The sequence below is a fragment of the Schistocerca americana genome, chromosome 1 (assembly GCF_021461395.2).
Source record: "Schistocerca americana isolate TAMUIC-IGC-003095 chromosome 1, iqSchAmer2.1, whole genome shotgun sequence".
Classification (NCBI taxonomy): domain Eukaryota; kingdom Metazoa; phylum Arthropoda; class Insecta; order Orthoptera; family Acrididae; genus Schistocerca; species Schistocerca americana.
Genome location: NC_060119.1, coordinates 1,085,835,150 through 1,085,859,063, shown reverse-complemented (window position 1 = coordinate 1,085,859,063; position 23,914 = coordinate 1,085,835,150). Strand labels below are relative to the sequence as shown.

The 23,914-nt window shown below is 43.3% G+C and overlaps 1 protein-coding gene across 4 annotated transcripts in view; it reads right to left on the bottom strand.

The window, feature by feature from the left end:
* The window catches only part of LOC124617747 (solute carrier organic anion transporter family member 74D), a 219,590-nt gene that overhangs the window by 30,738 nt on the left and 164,938 nt on the right, over window positions 1-23,914 (bottom strand). For all 4 annotated transcript variants that reach the window (XM_047145291.1, XM_047145290.1, XM_047145292.1 and 1 more), the window contains 2 exons: window positions 22,069-22,432; window positions 4,861-5,008 (listed from right to left, as the gene is read on the bottom strand). In XM_047145291.1, coding sequence (XP_047001247.1) covers window positions 4,861-5,008; window positions 22,069-22,432 — 512 coding nt within the window. The remainder of the gene's footprint in view (window positions 1-4,860; window positions 5,009-22,068; window positions 22,433-23,914) is intronic.

Here is a 23,914-nt window from a genome sequence, read left to right as displayed (position 1 = left end):
TCAGTGACAAGCTAATATTGCTTTATATTTGCATTTCAACTACACTAAGTTGAGATTATGCTCAAATCTGGCTTTCGAGGAAGGCTGCAACATTTAACAACCACATCTATGGTGCCAAGTCTCTCTAAAACGTTTGTAGATTGTATATCCCATAATAAACTACTAAACAATATCAAAAATCAAATCAAAAACATAACATAGCCAAAAGACAAGCTAAGTGACCAAACACCATTAGAGGAAGGAAGGAATAAGAGGTTTTGACATGATTTTTATTGCAACGTATCACTTATAATGCATGTTTTAGTCATACTTATGGATAATTTCACAACACAAATTTTTTACATACAAAACGACACAATAAAGACAGTGATGGAAGAAGACAGAGATAAAACATAGCCATTGATCGTGGTGGGACAAGACAAAGGTGAAAGCTTGGTAACAATCTTTGGACAAAAAATATTTATCAAAATACCTCATAATTTCGAGTAAAAAAACAAACATAGGTTACTTTTTGCAATACACAAGTATAATAAAAGATCTCTAATCGCAAATACAAATTCGAACTTTGCAATAAAAAAAGATTATTTCTCAAAGTATGTAAGACTTTGAGTACAAAACAGATGTGATGTTACTGTCATAACGTAATTGTTGCGTAAGACCAAAAAATAAGCGGGCTCGGATTTTTTTTTGGCACCACAGATAACAGCACTTGTTAACATCTGTAGTTCAATTCTTGTACCACAGTTTGAAAGCGCAATGGACACTCCAGTCAAATATTTCCATATCTGAACTGTCTGTAATACTCATCAAAAAAATACGTGGCTCGCTTATTGGCACTACTCAAATAAATTATAGGTTACTCAGTAAGCATTGTTCGATCGCTGTTCCATGCATTAACTTCATAAAAATGTAGAAACATTGATTCTATAACTTTGTAAAACATACATCGGCACTACTGTGACCCAACTTACAGCTTCAAGTGCATTTGCCAATTAGAATTACCAGAGTAAACGATGTTATTCCCGTGTCTAAATTCAGCACAAACTCGTCTCTACAACCGATATCAAAGTCAACTAACCATTATAATGATCCCCCATACTAAGGTTCATCTGGCAGTTGAAAACATTTATCGTCTTCTCCTGTCACACAGTGCAGTATACCGCCCTTTGATGAAAAAGTCTACTAAACAATATAAATAAGCTTTCTTTTAGGTAATAAATGCTGTGAACAGTAGCGATAAACGTTCATATAGGTAATAAATGCTATGCTTTCAGCTCGCCGCTTTGAAAGTCGCTCAACATTATAGCGACTTTGTCAGGTAATATAAAACATTCGGCAACTTTTACTGATTAATGCTAACTTGTGTTGTTCCACCATGGAAAGTAAATTATACTTTGATGAAATAGTTTATTGAAAAGTAGAACACATATTCGCACAAGTAAGAAATGACGGTTGTTGTGCTTTCAGCTACCCACTTCCATGCTAGACTGTTACTTCTATATTGAAATAAAAACGTTTGTTATCCTCTGCCGATAATGCTGACTTATGTTATCGCATAGTGGGAACTACAATTCTAAGCAGACAAGACAGAGGTAGTTGACACACAAACATAGGCTTCCAGAATTGAACTACCATTCTAAAACCAGAAACTGACCGTGTATGTGCCGTAATTTGCCAATGTATGTGTCATAATTTGACAGTAACTGTAGCTAATGGAGCTTAAATCTATATTGTAACATCTATAGCTAACAGTGTGTATGTGTGTGTATCTGCTGCTGAGGTGTCAGCTACTGGGGGTGTCAGCCAATGGAAAGGGATGGAGATGTCGACTGCTGGGGGCAATTTTCCAGTGTAAACACTTTCGAGTATAACAATTTCCCAGTGTAACCATTTTCCACTGTAACCGTTTTCCAGTGTAATGTTTCTAAACAGATCAGTGTAGAATGGCATGGATGGGAATGGAAAGGACCAGATCAGAATGAGATGGCAGAAACTGGAAACGAATTGAATGGAAATGGATTGGAATGGACTGCAATGGAGTGCAATGGAATGGAACAGATCAGAATTTGTCACGATTTCCGAGGCTGTGGTTCGGTCCTAATAGCACAACTTCAATTCCTGCGAGTGAGATGAGCAACAGTGAAATGAATACTCTTGCTTGTCGCAAATGTTTGTTTCTTCAGAACAGGTCACGACTTTCAAAGTTGTGGCTACATTGGGATCTAATAGCACATCTTTCATCGTTGCGAGAGAAACGAGCAAGAATGAAATTACAGTCATGATGTCACAAACATTTCGCTATTTTTTCGGTATGTGTTTCAGTTTCCGAGGTGGTGGTTAGGGTGCGACCTGAGAGCATAGATTATCACATATTTTCAGCCAATTTTATCAGAAACGTTTTTCCATAATGGATCGTATTCTCCGAGGAGGTGTTTGGGGTGGAAACTATTACTTTTTTTATTTTTGAGTCATCAGACTTTTGACTAGTTTGATGCAGCCCGCTACGAATTTTTCTCCTGTGCCAACCTTCTCACGTCAGAGTAGCACGTGAAACATACGCCTGTAATTACTTGCTAGGTATATTCCAATGTCTGTCCTCCTCCAAAGTTTTTACCCTCTACAGATCCCTCTACGAAAATCATTCCCTGATGTCTTAACAGTTGTCCTATCACGCTGTCCTCTCTCCTTGTCAGTGTTTTCCAGATATTCCCTCTCCCGCCGATTCTGCAGAGAATCCCCTCATTCCTTGCCTTATCAGTCCACCTAATTTTCGGCATTCTTCTGTAGCACCACATCTCAAATGCTTTGATTGTCTTCTTTTCCGCTTTACCCGCAGTCCATGTTTCACTACCATACAATGCCGTGCTCCACACGTACATCCTCAGAAATTTGTTCCTCAAATTAAGGCCTATGTTTGATACTAGTAGACTTCTATTGTCCAGGAATAGCCTTTTTGCTAGTGTTAATCCGCTTTTTATGTCCACCTAACTCCGTATGTCATGGGTTACTTTCCTGCCTAGGTAGCAGATTCCCTTAACTTCATCTACGTCGCGATCTTCAATTCTGATGTTAAGTTTCTCGCTGTTCTTATTTCTGCTACACTACTGGCCATTAAAATTTGCTGCACCAAGAAGCAATGCAGATGATAAACGGGTATTCACTGGGCAAAATATTATACTAGAACTGACATGTGATTACCTTTTCACGCAATTTGGGTGCATAGATCCTGAGAAATCAGTACCCAGAACAACCACCTCTGGCCGTAATAACGGCCTTGATACGCCTGGGCATTGAGTCAAAAAGAGCTTGGATGGCGTGTACAGGTAGAGCTGCCCATGCAGCTTCACCACGATACCACAGTTCATCAAGAGTAGTGACTGGCGTATTGTGAGGAGCCAGTTGCTCGACCACCATTGACCAGACGTTTTCAATTGGTGATCTGGAGAATGTGCTGGCCAGGGCAGCAGTCGAACATTTTCTGTATCCAGAAAGGCCCTTACAGGACCTGCAACATGCGGTCGTGCATTATCCTGCTGAAATGCAGGGATCGAATGAAGGATAGAGCCACGGGTTGTAACACGTCTGAAATGTAACGTCCACTGTTCAAAGTGCCGTCAATGCGAACAAGAGGTGATCGAGATGTGTAACGAATGGCACCCTATACCACCACGCCGGGTAATACGCCAGTATGGCGATAACGAATACACGCTTCCAATGTGCGTTCACCACGATGTCGCCAAACACGGATGCGACCATCATGATGATGTAAACAGAACCTGGATTCATCCGAAAAAATCATGTTTTGCCATTCGTGCACCCAGGTTCGTCGTTGAGTACATCATCGCAGGCGCTCCTGTCTGTGATGCAGCGTCAGGGGTAACCGCAGCCATGGTCTCCGAGCTGATAGTCCATGCTGCTGCAAACGTTGTCTTACTTTTCGTGCAGATGTTTGTTGTCTTGCAAACGTCGCCATCCGTTGACTCAGGGATCGAGACGTGGCTGCTCGAACCGTTACAGCCATGCGGATAAGATGCCTGTCATCTCGACTACTAGTGATACGAGGCCGTTGGCGTCCAGCACGGCGTTCCGTATTACCCTCCTGAACCCACCGATTCCATATTCTGCTCACAGTCATTGGATCTCGACCAACGCGAGCAGCAATATCGCGATACGATAAACCGCAATCGCGATAGGCTACAATCCGACCTTTATCAAATCGGAAACGTGATGGTACCCATTTCTCCTCCTAAACGAGGCATCACAACAACGTTCCACCAGGCAACGCCGGTAAATTTCTGTCTGTGTATGAGAAATCAGTTGCAAACTTTCCTCATGTCAGCACGTTGTAGGCGTCGCCACCGGCGCCAGCCTTGGGTGAAAGCTCTGAAAAGCTAATCATTTTCATACCACAGCATCTTCTTCCCGTCGGTTAAATTTCGCGTCTGTAGCACGTCATCTTCGTATTGTAGCAATATTAATGGCGAGTAGAGTACTTCTCATTGCTTTCGTCTTTCTACGATTTGCTCTCAATCCGTATTCTATAGTCATTAGGCTATTGATTCCATTCAGCAGACTGTATTTCTTCTTCACTTTCACTGAGGACATCAATATCATCAGCAAATCTTATCATTAATATCGTATCACCTTGAATTTTAATCCCACTCTTGAACCTTTCTTTTACTTCCTTTCCTTGGTTCTTCGATTTAAGTGCTGTGATGGGCTAGCAAGACCCGTTTCGTGATTAGTCGTGTTCGCCTCCCACCATGCATCATACTATCTGTTACCAACAGCAGCAAGCAATGGAAAGGCAACGGACACTTTCAGCCCGCTGTGTACTGTAACACGATGGCAGACACTCACCTTGGTGCCGTTGTCGTTGATGTAGTAGTTGCCGCAGCCGGCGTGGCACGCCGATATGAAGGTGGTGCGGCCGTCGGCGGTGCACACGGGGGCGTAAGGCACGTAGTCACAGTTGCAGTCCGCGTTGCACTTCGTCACCTCGGAGAGTCTGCAACACGTATACAGTCACGAAAATCTGATCACCTATGTCTCATTTAAAATAAAGCCTCTAGGAGCAGTGCACACGGAAACGTCATGGCGCTGATGTCCGTCAACTGTGGGGCGAGGACGTTGTGCGGACACAGCGTGGCTAAATCAGGCAGCATTGGCTCTGCCAGAAGACACGAGGTGGTCGTTCTACGGAATAGTGTACAAATTTGTCCTCTCCATCAAATCAAGATAGCGATGCACTGTATCTTTCGCAATTGGTAAATATACAACAGCATTATAATTGAAAAAAGGGAAGAAATATGGCATATTCGCCGTAGAACTATGTTCATTTGCTCAATATAGGATGTGCATAAAGTTCGGGAACACCTTCAATTATTAATTGGACGAGAACCAAACATTGTACAGATATCATACATATGTCATTTTGAAAGGTATGTGCTAAGGTCTGATCAGGGTAGATCCAGAAAATAAAGTCGATAGTTGCCAACCGCAAGGTGGAATGAGTATAATATCTTTGAGTAGGAGGATCTTTGATGGTTAAGAGAGCCGGGCGCGCACAGTAAAAAACTTGGTAATCGCAGCTATGTGCCCGGAGGAAGCAGACGTTTGGTGACAGCTTTAAGGTAGGATTCGCGCTACGCAGTTTTCAGGTTGTATATCGAGCAAACTGTAGCACGTTAGTGGGAGAAGCTATAAAATGATTTCAAAATGGTTTTTGTTAAATAATTTTCAGAGTTAGGATTTGTATGTCCAAGTTTTGACGCAGTAAGCGTTTTGTAAAAAGTTTTTGTAAGAGTGATTTGTGCTGCAAATATATATATATATATATATATATATATGGTTAAAATTTTAAGTCAAATACAAAAACTACCATTTCCAACGTTTTTACAGCACTATATATATATATATATATATATATATATATATATATATATATATATATATATATATATATATATATATATAGAGAGAGAGAGAGAGAGAGAGAGAGAGAGAGAGAGACAGATCAACATTGTGTTTAAATCTAACAGTCTGAATCATAATCCATATCTGTTGCTTGTATTGAATATGAAAATGAGTAGTAAAGTAAAGTTACCCACCAAATGAAAGAAGGTAAAGAAAATGCGGCCTCTATGCAATATATATGTGCAGTTCATGGTTTGAAATCGATTTTCGTATAACTAAAGTTATCAGAGCAAAGTTATTTCAGATAACTAATTTTATGCCATTGCACAAGTGGCATTATTCAAATCAAGCTATAATTTCATTAAGTAAACATCAGGGCCAAAAGTTAATTTTTCAGTACCATCTTAATGCCATTGCACAAATGGCATTACTCGCTCAAACTTGATTGCTGAGCCAAATACATGTTTCATTACTGGCAAAATGGAGAAGTGCACGAAACGAGTTTGCAGACACAGTCAGATGCAGGTCTGTTGAATAATTATTTTGGAACAATTTTATCTTTGATACTTTCCCCCGTGAACCATGGACCTTGCCATTGGTGGGGAGGCTTGCGTGCCTCAGTGACACAGATAGCCGTACCGTAGGTGCAACCACAGCGGAGGGGTATCTGCTGAGAGGCCAGACAAACGTATGGTTCCTGAAGAGGGGCAGCAGCCTTTTTAGTAATTGCAGAGGCAACAGTCTGGATGATTGACTGATCTGGCATTGTAACACTAACCAAAACGGCCTTGCTGTGCTGGTACTGCGAACGGCTGAAAGCAAGGGGAAACTACAGCCGTAATTTTTTCCGAGGGCATGCAGCTTTTCTGTATGGTTAAATGACGATGGCGTCCTCTTGGGTAAAGTATTCTGGAGGTAAAATAGTCCCCCATTCGGATCTCCTGGCGGGGACTACTCAGGAGGACGTCGTTATCAGGAGAAAGAAAACTGGCGTTCCATGGATCGGAGCGTGCAATGTCAGATCCCTTAATCGGGCAGGTAGGTTAGAAAATTTAAAAAGGGAAATGGATAGGTTAAAGTTAGAAAGAGCGGGAATTAATGAAGTTCGGTGGCAGGAGGAACAAGACTTTTGGTCCGGCGAATACAGGATTATAAATACAAAATCAAATAGGGGTAATGCAGGAGTAGGTTTAATAATGAATTAAAAAATAGGAGTGCGGATAAGCTACTACAAACAGCATAGTGAACGCATTATTGTGGCAAAGATAGACACGAAGCCCACGCCTACTACAGTAGTACAAGTTTATATGCCAACTAGCTCTGCAGATAATGAAGAAATTGAAGAAAAGTATGATGAAATCAAAGAAATTATTCATATAGTGAAGGGAGACGAAAATTTAATAGTCAGGGGTGAGTGGAATTCGGTAGTAGGAAAAGGGAGAAAAGGAAACGTAGTAGGTGAATATGGATTGGGGCTAACAAATGAAAGAGGAAGCCGCCTGGTAGAATTTTGCAGAGAGCACAACTTAATCATAGCTAACACTTGGTTCAAGAATCATAAAAGAAGGTTGTATACATGGAAGACGCCTGGAGATACTGACAGGTTTCAGATAGATTCTATAATGGTAAGACAGAGATTTAGGAACCAGGTTTTACATTGTAAGACAATTCCAAGGGCAGATGTGGACTCTGACCACAATCTATTGCTTATGAACTGTAGATTAAAACTGAAGAAACTGCAAAAAGGTGGGAATTTAAGGAGATGGGACCTGGATAAATTGACTAAACCAGAGGTTGTACAGAGTTTCAGACAGAGCATAAGGGAACAATTGACAGGAATGGGGGAAAGAAATACAGTAGAAGAAGAATGGGTAGCTTTGAGGGATGAAGTAGTGAAGGCAGCAGAGGATCAAGTAGGTAAAAAGACGAGGGCTAGTAGAACTCCTTGGGTAACAGAAGAAATATTGAATTTAATTGATGAAAGGAGAAAATATAAAAATGTAGTAAATAAAGCACTCAAAAAGGAATACAAACGTCTCAAAAATGAGATCGACAGGAAGTGCAAAATGGCTAAGCAGAGATGGCTAGAGCACAAATGTATGTAGAGGCTTATCTCACTAGGGGTAAGATAGATACTGCCTACAGGAAAATTAAAGAGACCTTTGGAGAAAAGAGAACCACTTGTATGAATATCAAGAGCTCAGATGGAAACCCAGTTCTAAGCAAAGAAGGGAAAGGAGATAGGTGGAAGGAGTATATAGAGGGTCTATACAAGGGATATGTACTTGAGGACAATATGATGGAAATGGAAGAGGATGTAGATGAAATGGGAGATATGACTCTGCGTGAAGAGTTTGACAGAGCACTGAAAGACCTGTGTCGAAACAAGGCCCCGGGAGTAGACAACATTCCATTAGACCTACTGACGGCCTTGGCAGAGCCAGTCCTGACGAAACTCTACCATCAGGCGAGCAAGATGTATGAGACAGGCGAAATACCCTCAGACTTCAAGAAGAATATAATAATTCCAATCCCAAAGAAAGCAGATGTTGACAAATGTGAAAATTACCGAACAATCAGTTTAATAAGCCACAGCTGCAAAATACTAACGCGAATTCTTTACAGACGAATGGAAAAACTAGTAGAAGCCGACCTCGAGGAAGATTAGTTTGGATTCCGTAGAAATACTGGAACACGTGAGGCAGTTCTGACCCTACGACGTATCTTAGAAGCTAAATTAAGGAAAGGCAAATCTACGTTTGTAGCATTTGTAGACTTAGATAAAGCTTTTGACAATGTTGACTGGAATACTCTCTTTCAAATTCTGAAGGTGGCAGGGGTAAACGACGGGGAGCGAAAGGCTATTTACAATTTGTACAGAAACCAGATGGCAGTTATAAGAGTCGAGGGACATGAAAGGGAAGCAGTGGTTAGGATGGGAGTGAGACAGCCTCTCCGTGATGTTATTCAATCTGTATATTGAGCCAGCAGTGAAGGAAACAAAAGAAAAATTCGGAATAGGTATTAAAATTCATGGAGAAGAAATAAAAACTTTGAGGTTCTCCGATTACACTGTAATTCTGTCAGAGGCAGCAAAGGACTTGGAAGAGCAGTTGAACGGAATGGACAGTGTCTTGAAAGGAGAATATAAAACGAACATCAACAAAAGCAAAACGAGGATAACGGAATGTAGTCGTATTAAGTCCGGTGATGCTGAGGGAGTTAGTTCAGGAAATGAGACACTTAAAGTAGTAAAGGAATTTTGCTACTTAGGGAGCAAAATAACTGATGATGGTCGAAGTAGAGAGGATATAAAATGTAGACTGGCAATGGCAAGGAAAGCGTTTCTGAAGAAGAGAAATTTGTTAACATCGAGTATAGATTTAAGTGTCAGGAAGAGATTTCTTAAAGTATTTGTATGGAAGTGAAAAGTGGACGATAAATAATTTGGACAAGAAGAGAATAGAAGCTATCGAAATGTGGTGCTACAGAAGAATGCTGAAGATTAGATGGGTAGATAACATAACTAATGACGAGGTATTGAATAGGCCTGGGGAGAAGAGAAGTTTGTGGCACAACTTGACTAGAAGAAGGGATCCGTTGGTAGGACATGTTCTGAGGCATCAAGGGATCACCAATTTAGTATTGGAGGGCAGCGTGGAGGGTAAAAATCGTAGAGGGAGACCAAGAGATGAATACAATAAGGAAATTCAGAATGATGTAGGCTGCAGTATGTACTGGGAGATGAAGAAGCTTGCACAGGATAGAGTAGCATGGAGAGCTGCATCAAACCAGTCTCAGGACTGAAGACCACAACAACAACAACTTTCACTGATTAAAAAGGAAACAATTTTGGTTAGATACTTTAACTTTTAAAGATAATTTTGGACATGATACTTTCAATTTTGAAGAGAAACCCTGAAAGTGTTTTTTCATGCATACCGCCACAGCATAGTTTGGTATTTTGCCGATATTCAGCACTAGTCGGAAACATGGCGAGTGCAGGTGCCGTGCTACAGAAGGGGACAGCCGGTTTATGAAATGGCCTCCTCGATCACCAGATCTCACTTTGTGTGACTTTCTTCAGTGAGGACACATGAAAGATCTGGTATATATACCGCCTCTACCACGTGATGTAGCAGAGCTCAGGGACAGAATACGGGAAGTGACTGCCACAGTCGACTATGCCATACTGGGACAGGTATGGCAAGAATTCTATTAGCGTACTGACGTCTGCCGGGTCACTCATGGTTCGCATATCGAATGTTTGTAAAAAAACCTTTCAGAGTTTCTCTTCAAAATGCAATATGTGTGACATCTGTACAATGTTTAGTTCTTGTGCAATAAATAATTGAAAGTGTTCCCGTACTTTATGTACACCCTATACTTAAGGATGTCTCAAACGTGCATATTCATTAAAGAACGTGAGGGACAGCGGTGAGACAAGAAGTCAAATGGTAGGAAGTATCCATCCTTTGCCATGCACCATGCACCTATCCCAAGTGCATCGGTAGATTGGGCGGAAAACACATAGTAATAAAAACACAACCAATTTCGATATCTTTCCTAGCGAGCTTTAAAGAATACTTTTGAGATGTGTTGTTAGTATTCGCAGAGGGAGGTAGTTTAGTTGATGTAGTGTACATAGGTGAATACAGACACTTCATCGATAGACGAGCATTTCAATATAATCCTGCAGCAAGTGTTCTGGCGTAACGACAAGCGCCGGCACGAAGATCAGGAACGATGCATCAGAGAGGGCTGTGAGACGACGTCAGCCAGTAGTACGCTGACTAGGACCGCAGCACGACAGGACCGGCCTCTATAAGAAGAGAATTTAAGCACCGCTCCTGCCAGCCTTGGCCGGACAGTAAAAGACACGCACTAGTAGACAGGGACTAGAAGAGAGCACTAGAAGAGCCATGACTTGTGATCCATATGAACTTGTGTGATTAATTTGCATGGACTTTGTATATAGCGAAGGACATGTCTATTTGCATGTCGCCAATTGCTTGCGACCTATCATGTAAATGCAAAAGTTAAGTACCGTCAATTCAATTACTATAATGAACTCCATTAATATGATTTGCTTGTATGTTGTCTAGCTATACGAGAACAGCTTCCTGGGCAAACTATGAGAGACGAGTGTGCAGGATTCCGTAGCAAGAATATCATAATTTGCGGGAAACAGTTCTATTATCAAGTAAAACGTTTAATATTCCTTTCCGTTTCGTGACCAATGAGCATTCCACATCGGCAGAAATGTAATGAAACCATATTTACGGCATCACTTGACAACCGAGGGAAGAATATTCAACAGCAGATTATTATGAAGAGAACGAAAATCAGTATATTACACATTTCGTATGCTGACATAAAAATTAAGAACCATAAACATAATAATTTGCATGGAACCCTTCCAAAATTAATTTTACCATTCAAGCTATTTTTTATGTGCCACATAGCGTTACCCCGAATTGCGATGGAACATTGTCAAGATTTCGATGAGTCAATACTCCAAGAGAATCAAAACAATCCCTTAATTAGAACCACATCAGTTCAAAATGGGTTTAAATGGCTCTGAGCACTATGGGACTTAACATCTGAGGTCATAAGTCCCCTAGACTTAGAACTACTTAAACGTAACTAACCTAAGGACATCACACACATCCATGCCCGAAGCAGGATTCGAACCTGCGACTGTAGTAGCAGCGCGGTTCCGGACTGAAACGCCAAAAATCGCTCGGCCACAGCGGCCGGCACCACATCAGCCACCACCAAGATATGCTGAAGAATATCTTTGGGCGTGCTTCCTATAACGCTGCCCACTTCATTTCAGAATACATGTTGGATTTGCCAAACACTCATAACCAGAAAAACAGTCGATTGTAGCTTATCAAGTTTTATTTGCAGTAATATTCCAAGAACTTTGTTTAGGTGCTTCACTTATTACTTGCGCTGAAATCGACAGTTTTTAGAAATTGATTTGATTCCACAAAAACCGTTTTAAGCATTTTGATGCCAGGTCTGAAACTTACGAAATCAGTCTAGTGAATGCTATTTCCGTGTTCAGTTTTGTTATCTGCCAGATTGCGCGGCGCCGCATTTGACACTTGAATGAAAACAGAAACGTATGAATTGGACGACTCCACCACTCGCCGCTTTGTGGCGCCATTCCCGACTTCAAACGGACGTGGCGCGGACGAAGGAGGAACGTATCGCTGACACGCCACCTATCTGCTTTGCTTCATTTATTAACACGAGGTGACCCGAAACAGCGCGAAGTCCCAGCTGCGTCTCCACGTCGCACCAGTGCAGTGCGCATCGACCCACAGAGCGAAAACTATCAGCTTAATGACTCCCAACATGCAGATTATATGCGACAGAGCACCAATTCGGACTGAGCAACTATTCCGCCATTCCCATGACGTGATTCAGTGAAGCCATAGCAAGACTTAACAGAATGACTGATTGTGTATTTAAAGGCCGCATTTGGCTATTGAATGTTGAGTGTCTTAACGGCTAGCATCTTCTCGCTCTCATGAAGACCTCTCGGATCTCATTCTCGACCATGTAGCAAAACGATGCGTATCTTGCAATGTTGCCTCGTGATGGCTGGGTGTTGTGTGATGTCCTTAGGTTAGTTAGGCGTAAGTAGTTCTAAGTTCTAGGGGACTGATGACCATCGATGTTAAGTCCCATTGTGCTCAGAGCCATTTGAACAATCTTGCAATGTACCTGCTAAGGCTTCCGCATTCTACGAAACATAAATATCTCCTTACTAGTGTCAAAAGCTCTTTCGACAATTCGCTGCAATACTTATTTGGTAAGCACTTCCTTCGTCGAAATTATTTTTGTTTCCAGTGGCTGATACGATTTACTTGGAATTAGGGCGACAAAACATCTGTTATTCGCGTATGAATTACTTTATTTTACATTGTAAAAGGTGCGTCTAAAACTTCTGATGAAGGTACTGATATCTAAATGGCAATGAGCGTAAAAAAATGCTTGGATACGCATGAGCCTGAAGGATGAAATGGGGAAACGCAGTACACGAAGCGAATACAGATTTTTCCGCTGTGACCTGCCGTAGTAAGTATGAACAGCAGATTCACAATGCAACACATAAACTTCTAATTTGTTTACAAAATATAAAGAATGACAAACAACGCATGTAACTAAGCCGTAAAACACGAGCAGAAAATCTGTTCACTACTGGCCCAGGATTTGAAACTGTTGATGATCGAGTCCTTCGTATCGATCATGAATCAGTATGAGAAAAAGTAATTAAAGAACGAACAAATCCGAAGAGGATTCGCGCTCTGACGGTTTCATGCAAACTTAATTCTGTATATAGATTATAATATACTGCTCAAAAGAGTTAGGGCAACACGACTTTGGGCGTTTGTCACTCTCCACTGAGCAATAATTGAGGACTGGGTGTGTTCTTAGATTATACCTTAATTTTTCACAAATTAAGTAAACAACAAAATATCATTACATCTTCATATGAAGAACAGACAGCCGGCCGGTGTTGCCGAGCGGTTCTAGGCGCTTCAGTCTGGATCCGCGCGACCGCTACGGTCGCAGGTTCGAATCCTGCCTCGGGCATGGATGTGTGTGATGTCCTTAGGTTAGTTAGGTTTAAGTAGTTCTAAGTTCTAGGGGACTGATGACCTCAGATGTTAAGTCCCATAGTGCTCAGATCCATTTGAACCATTTTTTTGAAAAACTGAAATGTAACACAGGTGATGAAAACATAATGGAATCAAGCATTCTTCCTGCCATCCTGGGTGTGTTTCACTGGACTTTGAGAGCTTCAGTAGTATGTAGGGCCTTCGTGAGTGTCTGCAGCTCGTGGTCGTGCGGTAGTGTTCTCGCTTTCCGCGCCCGGGTTCCCGGGGTCGATTCCCGGCGGGGTCAGGGATTTTCTCTCCCTCGTGATGACTGGGTGTTGTGTGCTGCCCTTAGGTTAGTTAGGTTTAAGTAGTTCTACGTTCTAGGGGACTGATGACCTCAGATATTAAGTCCCATAGTGCTCAGAGCCATTTGAACCATTTTTTTGAAGAACTGAAATGTAACACAGGTGACGAAAACATAATGGAAACAAGCATTCTTCCTGCCATCCTGGGTGTGTTTCACTGGACTTTATGAGCTTCAGTAGTATGTAGGGCCTTCGTGAGCGTTAATCACTGCGTGGCTTGCTCCATGTAAGTCTACGGAGGCCACCCTGCGGTATCTACATCTACATCCACATGGTTACTCTGCAATTCACACTTGAGTGCCTGGCAGAGGGTTCACCGAACCATTTTCATACTACTTCTCTACCATTCCACTCTCGAATGGCGCGTGGGAAAAAGGAACACCTAAATCTTTCCTTTCGAGCTTTGATTTCTGTAATTTTATTATAGTGATCATTTCTCCCTACGTTGGTGGGTGTCAAAAAATTATTTTCACATATCGAAGAGAAAGTTGGTGATTGAAATTTCGTAAGTAGATCTCGCCGCAAAGAAGACCGCCTTTGTTTCAGTGACTGTCACCCCAACTCGGGTATCATTTCACCCCTGGTGCGTGATAACACGAAACGAGCTGCCCTTCTTTGCACTTTTTCGATGTCCTCCGTCAATTTCACCTGGTAAGGATGCCCCACCGCCCAGCAATATTCCAGCTGAGGACGGACAAGTGTAATGTAGGCTGTCTCTTTAGTGGGTTTGTCGCATCTTTTAAGTGTTCTGCCAACAAAAGCAAAGTCTTTGTTTCGCCTTCCCACAGTATTATCTTTGTGGTCCTTCCAATTTAAGTTACTCGTAATAGTAATTCCTAGGTATTTAGTCAAACTGACAGCCCTTAGATTTGTGCGATACCCAAAATTTATCGCATTCCTTTTAGTACCCATGTGGATGACCTCGCACGTTTCTTTGTTTAGTGCCAATTGTCACTTTTCACACCATACAGAAATTATCTCTCTCTAGATCATTTTGTAATTGGAATTGATCGTCTGATGATTTTACTAGACGGTAAATTACCGCGTCATCTGCAAGCAATCTAAGGGGGCTGCTCAGATTATCACCTTGACCATTTATGTAAATCAGCAACAGCAGAGGGCCTATGACACTACCTTGCGGAACGCCAGATATCACTTCCGTTCTACTCGATGATTTACCGTCTATCACTACGAACTGTGAAATCTCTGAGAGGAAATCACGAATCCAGTCACACAACTGAGATGATACTCCATATGCACGCAATTTGATTAATAGTCGCTTGTGAGGAACGGTATCAAAAGCCTTCTGAAAATGTAGGAATATGGAATCGATCTGAGATCCCTTGTCGACAGCACTCATTACTTCATGGGAATAAAGAGCTAGCTGTGTTGTACAAGAACGATATTTTCTGAACCCGTGTTGGTTATGTATCAATAAGTCATTTCTTCAAGGTGATTCATAATGTTCGAGCACAGTATATGCTTCAGAATCCTTCTGCAAATTGAGGTCAGTGATATGGGTCTGTAATTCAATGGGTTCTTCGTATTTCCTTTCTTGAATATTCGTGTGACCTGTGCTACTTTCCAGTTTTTAGGAACAGACCTTTCGTCAAGTGAGCGGTTGTATATGATTGCTAAGAATGGCGCTATTGTGTCTGCATACTCTGGAAGGAACCTGATTGGTATACCACCTGGACCGGAAGACTTGCCTTTCTTAAGTGATTTGAGTTGTTTCGCAACACCTAAGATATCCATTTTTATGTCACTCGTGCTAACAGCTGTTCTGGTTTCGAATTATGGAATATCCGTTCCCATTCTTCAGTAAGAACCCATGAGAGTTGTTGGAGGGTCTGTGGTGGGACAGGACGACCTTAAACACGTCTGGCAATCCTGTCCGATATATGGACGATGGGTTTTAGGTCGGGACTCACCACTGGCCATTCCATAACTTCAATGTCCAAGCTTCGCAATGCATCCCCCGTCACGCCCGCCACATAGGCCCTGACATTAGAAGGAATTCAGGGACTTGTACGACGTACTGCCTGGCGATAAGGCGATGTGGATAACGACAAGATCCATATGGCTGTCGACACTGAAGCCTCCGAACAGCACCTTGGAAATCTGTCGATTTCCTGGGCAGGTCGCACTCACCATGTGTCTTCGCACACGAACACGGCCATAACCTTGCGTCCGAGGATATCTGAACTCATCTGTAATAATAACACATTTCGTCAGTGAGAAAGTAACCAGTTGACGACAGAACCAAAGGCGAGCTGAAAGGTATTGACGTATCAAGTGGGGTACTGCAACAGAGAGTCTGAGTCGTGAGGTCGTTTCTCGTAACCTGTTCGTTATAGTCTAATCGGACACAGCTGCTCCAGTGGCCCTTTTGAAATCGTCTTGTAGTGCTCTGGCAGTATCCGTACTAAGCCGCAACGCAGAATGGCCATATATCGGTCTTCAAGTGCGGTTGGAATGCGTCGGCGGCTTTGTCCGTCCCGCCTTGTGTATGCGTAGCGTGTCCACAACCTATGAATGACACATCGAGAGGCATTGGCATGCGCAGCAACACGAAAGGAAGTCCATCCTTTCTGGATCAAACAGACCGCCCTTGTAAATTGCATTGCATTAACATGTCGCATCGCATGTGCGTGGCTGCATACAATGTCTAGAAATGAGAACCACCATTTGTGTACCTCATTAGAAAACACTGAGACACTGGCAATCGCTTCCTTCTGGGGGGTCATCTAACACTGTAACGTATAACACAGCCAATAGTTCGCGAATGATTTTAGTTGTTGCCTGCACTGAAAGCGGACATATCAAGCCTTGAAGTAAGACTACAGGTACCACCTGTATCATCATAGATTTAACATACCGGACGTTGATACACGTGTTTCCCTAATTTTTTTGAGCAGTGTAATAATAATAATAATAATAATAATAATAATAACTTGTTGTGGCTTTGCAAGTATGTAGGGCATAAGGCAGTAGATAAACTGGCAGAAATTACCAGCCAGATTTGGGAAATTAAAAGACTCCCACATGGCTGGAATTCTGCTCTAATTCATCCTCTTCATGAGAAAGGCGACAGAACAGACGTAAATAACTATCGTGGTATCTCTCACATATTAACAAACTATACATTTCTATCGAAAGCTCTGCAAACTACGATAGAAGAACAGCTAGACCCACAGCTGGGAGAGTATCAAGAAGGTTTCAGGAAGGGGCGATCGAACAGATAATGAACCTCAAATCCATCCTTTCGTACCTGAAACTCAAGAATAAAAATTTTGTTGTGACCTTTGTGGATTTAAGAAAGGCATACGACTCGATTGATCGTAAAACCTGATCAGAATTCTAGAAGGACTTCTCCTGGACAAGAAGACCAAAGCGATAATCCAGCAAACACTAACCAACACAGTCTCAGAAGTGAATTTAGAGGAGAAACATCAGAAGCTTTTTAAATAAACACTGGAGTGAGGCAAGGAGATGGGCTCTCACCTCTGCTCTTCACCTGTGCCCTGGAGAAGGTCATTCGTGAGTGGCGCAAAGAACTGGAAAGTCAAGGAATTAAAAATGGTGTCGGGCTGGATTACAAGAAACAAAATCTTGAAATCGATTGTCTCGCTTTTGCAGATGATACTGCAATTTTTTCTGATCCAATGGAAACAGCTGAGAGACAGATTAGTGAGCTTAACGTACAAGCACGGAAGACTGGTCTCTAAATTTCATTTGAGAAAACCGAATTTATAACGAACATAAATTCACCACCAAGGAAGCTTGTAGTGGGTCAAGGCAAAATTCAGCGAGTTGAGAAGTTTCAATATCTCGGAGAATGGATAACAGCCACCTTATCAGAGAAAGAAGCCTTCATATCACGCACGAACAAAATGGAAATAACATTCCATTTAACCAAAAACATCTACAACAAAAGATCAGTATCCTTCAATGCAAAGTTAAGGCATTACTGCAGTGTTAACCGACCGGAGGTTTTGTACGCCTCTGTATGCCCAGTAATGAACAAAAAAGGCCTAATCGGAAAACTGTAGTCCAAGGAAAGAAAGCTTTTGAGAAGATTTTAGGTCCCATAAAAGAGAATGAGGAATACAGAAGACGTCATAATCATGAATTGTATTCCCACATAGAGAAGATAACCTATACCATCCAGAAAAGAAGGATTATGTTTTATGAACATATGACCCGAATGATCCCTGAAAGATTCACCAAACGTATGATCACCTACTTTCAGAGAAGAAAACAAAATGGGCCTGGTTCACAGAGGTGGAGAAAGAAGTGCGGATCACCCATGATGACATCTTGGAGCGTGTCCCACTCCAGGAGAAACTTATGGCGCGGCAGGGTTTCCAAGTAAAGCCAAAACTAAAAACAGGAAAGGTTTGGACCCAGGAGAGGAAGCAGCAACACCGAGGACGAATGCGGGAGCACTGGGCAAATATCAGAACACGTAAAGCAAGACAGATCAAATAAAGTGGCCCAAACACGGCCTACAAGAAATGAATGAATGAATGAATTTGTAGTGGCTTAATGGCTTGATGGGCATATTACTAGTGGACGCCATTTGTGTAACATACCCCTGTTATCCAGCCAGGGTACGGGGCCTACTGTTTAACGTGGAATCCGAATCACATCTGGCGACATCTCATACCGTCGTGAGGTAAAGACTACGTTAAAATGAAGACTGAAAACTACGTGGTCCGACCAAGACTTGGTCACGGAAATTCTCTGTTTTCGCGAACGCGGTTTACCACTAAACCACCAGACATGCTATGAAGAGCTCTTCTATAGGTTTTGATCAGAGAGTTTCCGAGTATCAAAATACGTGACAAGTTGCTGTATCTTTTAACTGTATTGACTTAGAAGCGTAAATTATTTACACAGCCAAGGAAGCGTAGATTTTAGCATTTGACATAAATTAAAACTTTGTATTTCTTATGTAACTCTTCAGGCTTTCCCGGCGAGATCTTGACATGTGGAATAATCGGGTCTACTGCCGGGTGTTTGTGTCGCTCGGCCACGTAACTCGTTGCCTTCTTCAGGTGCTACCTGAGAAAAAAGGATCTTCGTAGACGGCCCTATCTTTTCATTGCGTTAACTTAGAAGCTTAACATTTTTACACCGCCAAGGGAGCGTAAACGTTAATACCTGACATAAATATCAGCTTGGTACCTCTACCCGTCCCTGAGAAAAAGCGGTGTTAACAGACTTGCAACAGACGTCGAAATTTTAGCTTCGACTTCATCTTTCTGGGACTCAGTAGTGAAAGAAGCAACTGAAATTCGGTTGGCAACCAATTTAAGTAATAGAGATAGCGGCTTCAGCTTGGAAAAATCATGGAATCTGGCACTTTCTGTAAAGAACTTGTGACAAAGATGTCGCATCGATGCAGCTCGCAGTTACACGTCAATATCACCGTGTGGATCGACTGTGCAGCCATAGATCTAATTTCATGGATATGTTGTACCGCGTCTTTGGCGCCTTGTGTGTCTCTGACCGCATGCACAGTAGCGAGGTCCGCAGGCTTAAAAGGACGGATCGAGTGCTGGAGCGTCAGTCACCCGGCTCACTCTGAACATGGCAGGACGGTATACAGTCCAAATATCAGAAGAAGAAGTGAAACTTCCCTAATTTTATGGAACAGGAATTAAGGTTTCGTCGGCCAGGGCCATGGCTAGCTTAGTCAGACTAAAAAGGAAAAGGATCAAGGACAGGAATTCGCGGCCTAGACGAATCCTCCGCCTCTCCACAGGGCAATGTGACACCTGCCGATTGACGCCCATCCTGGCATGATGCTGGAGGGGGCGATAACGACATTACCCAATGGGATAAGGACCGAGTACACCGTGCCTCCAGCCACTAGTCACCAGTAACGATTGCCAGTGATATCGATTCACGAAAGCCTTGTCCACAGCCCTGCGTAAGGGAACTATCTTCCACCTCGTCATCCGACGATTCCCATGGCGGCCTGGTGATAGACTTCTCACTCACTGACTGTCATGCCAAGTCGGCACCACACACTGATGCACCCAGCCACCACGTGGACGCAACTCGACAGTTGTTTCATGTACAGCACCTCGTCGGCCCAGCAGGCCTTCTGGGGACTCCATACCTACCAGTCTCCCCCTTGGCAGAAATTACAAACGGTCATCCGCTCGCGTCCGCCACAGCGGCCGTGGTTCGTATGGTTCAAATGGCTCTGAGCACTATGGGACTCAACTGCTGAGGTCATTAGTCCCCTAGAACTTAGAACTAGTTAAACCTAACTAACCTAAGGACATCACAAACATCCTTGCCCGAGGCAGGATTCGAACCTGCGACCGTAGCGGTCTTGCGGTTCCAGACTGCAGCGCCTTTAACCGCACGGCCACTTCGGCCGGCCTGCCGTGGTTCGTATCCAGATGCCTTCCTACCAGGATCAGCCCTGCCTGTCGGTGCTTTGGACCAGGTCATGAGTCCCCCTTTCTGACCCCACTTCTCAGCATCCACCGCCAACACCACAAAACAAGAAGATACCTCCTATCGCGGTTTATAATTCCACGAATTACATCAAACTAAACACTGAACTACAACGCCTTATTAAAGGCCAACTGTGGGTAGTGGGTAGTTTTGTCAGAAAGACCATGTCCATTACCTGCTCGACAGGAAGGATAACTACCCTATTGTGAAGTCGAGGCCCATGATTTACTACACACATCAGGCTTCTGGTGATAGAAGAACAAAAATCATAATCAAATACCTTCTCTCCGAAGTTACAGAAACAGACGTCAAGGACGAATTATTTTGTCTCAAGTTCCTGCATACTTTCGTCCACAAATACAACAAGACGGACCCTGACACACAGAAGTTAATCCCATTATCAACCCATGTTGTATGTCACTTTAGGAGAGAAGGCGTCGAACGTATTTATCAAATCAGGTATCTCCCAAGAACGAACGTGCGTATTGAATCATATAAAGGCCGCAACACTTGCGAGACATCAGTAATTAGTGCTCACTCTCTTTGTGGTGTGTCAACTGTGCCGGCCCACATGTGTTGGAGTATGGCTAACTTCCAGACAGAAAAACCCACATGTGCCCAATGCTTGTGCACGACCCCCACTATCTAGTCTCCTGGAAGGATTGCCCTATCTACCAGATGGCGATGAAGTCTTTCTGCCCTCCATGAAGGAAATCGAGGACTAATCAGCCAGCCCTGCCATTGCGGGAAGGCAGCCATTTCCCCGTATTATTGGGCCAACCCAATGCTCATCGAACTACAGACACTCTTGCGCTTGACTCACTTGTGACACAGGGATCCCTACAGCTCCATCCTCTACTTTTGCCGCTGCAGCTCAGTCTCCTCCTGCTCAACCGTCTCCTGTGACGAATACGAACCTCCAAAGAGAAAAGCCATCTGCAGCCTCCTCACACTCACCTTTTTACATGTCCCAACCCTACACTGCTGCACCTTCTTCACGTGTCACAACACCAAATCCTACCTGCTGTTGGGTTAAGCTCACCATCCAGGATGTTCCCACGGTGGTCGAGACAGATACTTTGTTTTGGATGACATGCGAGAGGTCCTCCGGGTCATCTCCCTGCTCACGCAGCCCCACGTCAGGCTGCATTCACGAAACAGCTCAGAAGATCAATCGGTCAGAGCAGGGTCTCTCAAAGGTCATGGCTCTTGTTGAAGGTCTCAGCCAGATTTTGTTATAATGGCGAATCGCCCACCACACAACAACCAGCCCCTCTGGATCTAGTCATCTGACAGCGTTTGATAGACTGATTCAATGTCAAACATCTAACTTGGTATTCACACATCGCTACTCCCAAGGCAGACTCCTCCTTAAACTGGAAAGTAGACTGACACTGTCGCTTTATGACTCTCACATTCCCGCACATATACATGTCTGCTCCAGCTGCCAGCCAGAAGCTCTGGATGTGGCCATTTTCAAGAATGCGAGTCCAGTGCGCTAACCACTATGCCACCTCGCTCGGTAGGGAGCCTGATGAGGTCATCCCCAACACTAATCATCCGCCCCCCCCCCTATTCGCCAAAAATAAAAAGAATAGATCTGTCTGTATGCAAAATTGCGGAGCACAGTGGAAAATTACCAGAAACAGCGTCTCTGAGTCATAAGATGAGCTCTGAGAGTTTCTACTCACTCTCCGGAATGCAGCAGCGACCTGGTGGTGGCGTCGCCAGCATCGCAGCCGAGGAAGACGTAGGAGACCATGCCCATGACGGTGACGATGCCGACGATGACGTTCCAGCCGGCGAGGTAGCGCGCGCGCGGCCGGAACTTGGAGATGACCAGCCCCGAGGTGAGGATACCCACGGCCGAGAAGACGAGCCCGACCGTACCGGTCACCAGGCTGGAGACACTGGCCGACTGGCGGTACTGCGTCTCGATGTACTTGGGCATGAAGATCCAGTAGGGGCTGTAGCCGACGAAGTAGAAGATGCCCGCCAGGTTGTTGCACATGAGCGTCGAGTTCCTCAGCAGCCTCTTGAAGGTCTTCATCATGTCTGATGAGAAAGGAAAAAAAGAAAAACTGCATGAGCGGAGATTGCAGTATTGTTCGTCAAGCAGAGCTGTGAGATTTTGAAGATAAATCCTACTGTGGCTCGAAGCGGTGCTATAGGTGCCTTTTCAACCAGAGGTGTATCGAAGGAGCATCGCTTTAGACTACAGTGAACCATAAATGGAAACTGCAGTCTGAGATACACTGGACAATACTGTCCATGCATCAGTTACCTATTCTGTACCCACCAGTTACAAAAGTTTCCTCAATATGGAGTTTTTTTAGGATTTTTTAACGTTCAGACAACACTGCCTTAAGACAAGAAGCGAGAACAACATTGCAAACAGCTTCCTCCAAGAACTGACTTGGAAGGCGAGGGGGCATATCCCTCAATCCGTAGGACATCAGCGTTGACACTCTGCTCCTATGTAGGCTAGTACAATGATCCTGCATGAGGACATCGCACACAAAGCGCATTGATGTAGTCTTGATTTAAATGGTATATCTCAGTAGTGAATGTCTCAAGACAACTTCATTCCGCCAGTAGTACCACACTGTTGGCCACTGGAGCTGTATCATCTAGTATAAAGACAGACGTTGCTGTGCAGACAGAGAGAAAATCGACCCAAGGCACTCTCTGTAAAACGTTTGTCAACAAACTAGATCCATTTCCCATTCACGTTATAGCTTCCTAGCAAGCTTAACAACTCTGGAAAGAAGACGCTAGGCGGCCGCTGTGGCCGAGCGGTTCTAGGCGCTTCAGTCCGGAATCGCGCTGCTGCTACGGTCGGAGGTTCGAATCCTGCCTCAGACATAGATGTGTATGATGTCCTTAGGTTAGTTAGGTTTAAGTAGTTCTAAGTCTAGGGGACTGATGACCTCATATGTTAAGTCCCATAGTGCTTAGAGCCATTTGAACCATTTTTGAAAGAAACGGAAAGTTGAGAATCAATGCTGACCTCGCTACTGAATGAATAATAACCACTGTCTTTCGATGTATATTGAGCACTAAACCGACGACGCACTGGAGCCCCGAATGGATCGTCTGAAACAACTGAAAGTGTTCTCTGAAAGTGAAGAAAATACTTCCATTTGAGGAGAACCACACGTCGCCAAACACTTGCTGATGAATTAAAAAATGGGACATCCTTTCATAAAATATAATCTGATAATTCAAAATAACATGGCTCTCAATGTCAACACATCCCACCGTTCCCACCCCTAAACACACTCCATATCCTATCGCAAAGCAGCTTTAACTGACTACCTCTCCCAGACAATGAAATCCGCTCCGTCTTACCTCATTCACTATGACTCCTTATCCTTTCTACTCTTGATTAGACCATCCTGTCTACACATCAAACTCCGCCTCACCTTTTTCTTCCCACTATCCACACCATCTCCACAGTTACAACCAAACAGTCCCCCATATTCTTTTTGCCCTCGTCGCTCAACTTTGTACAACACATTTTCTCCTTCATAGACT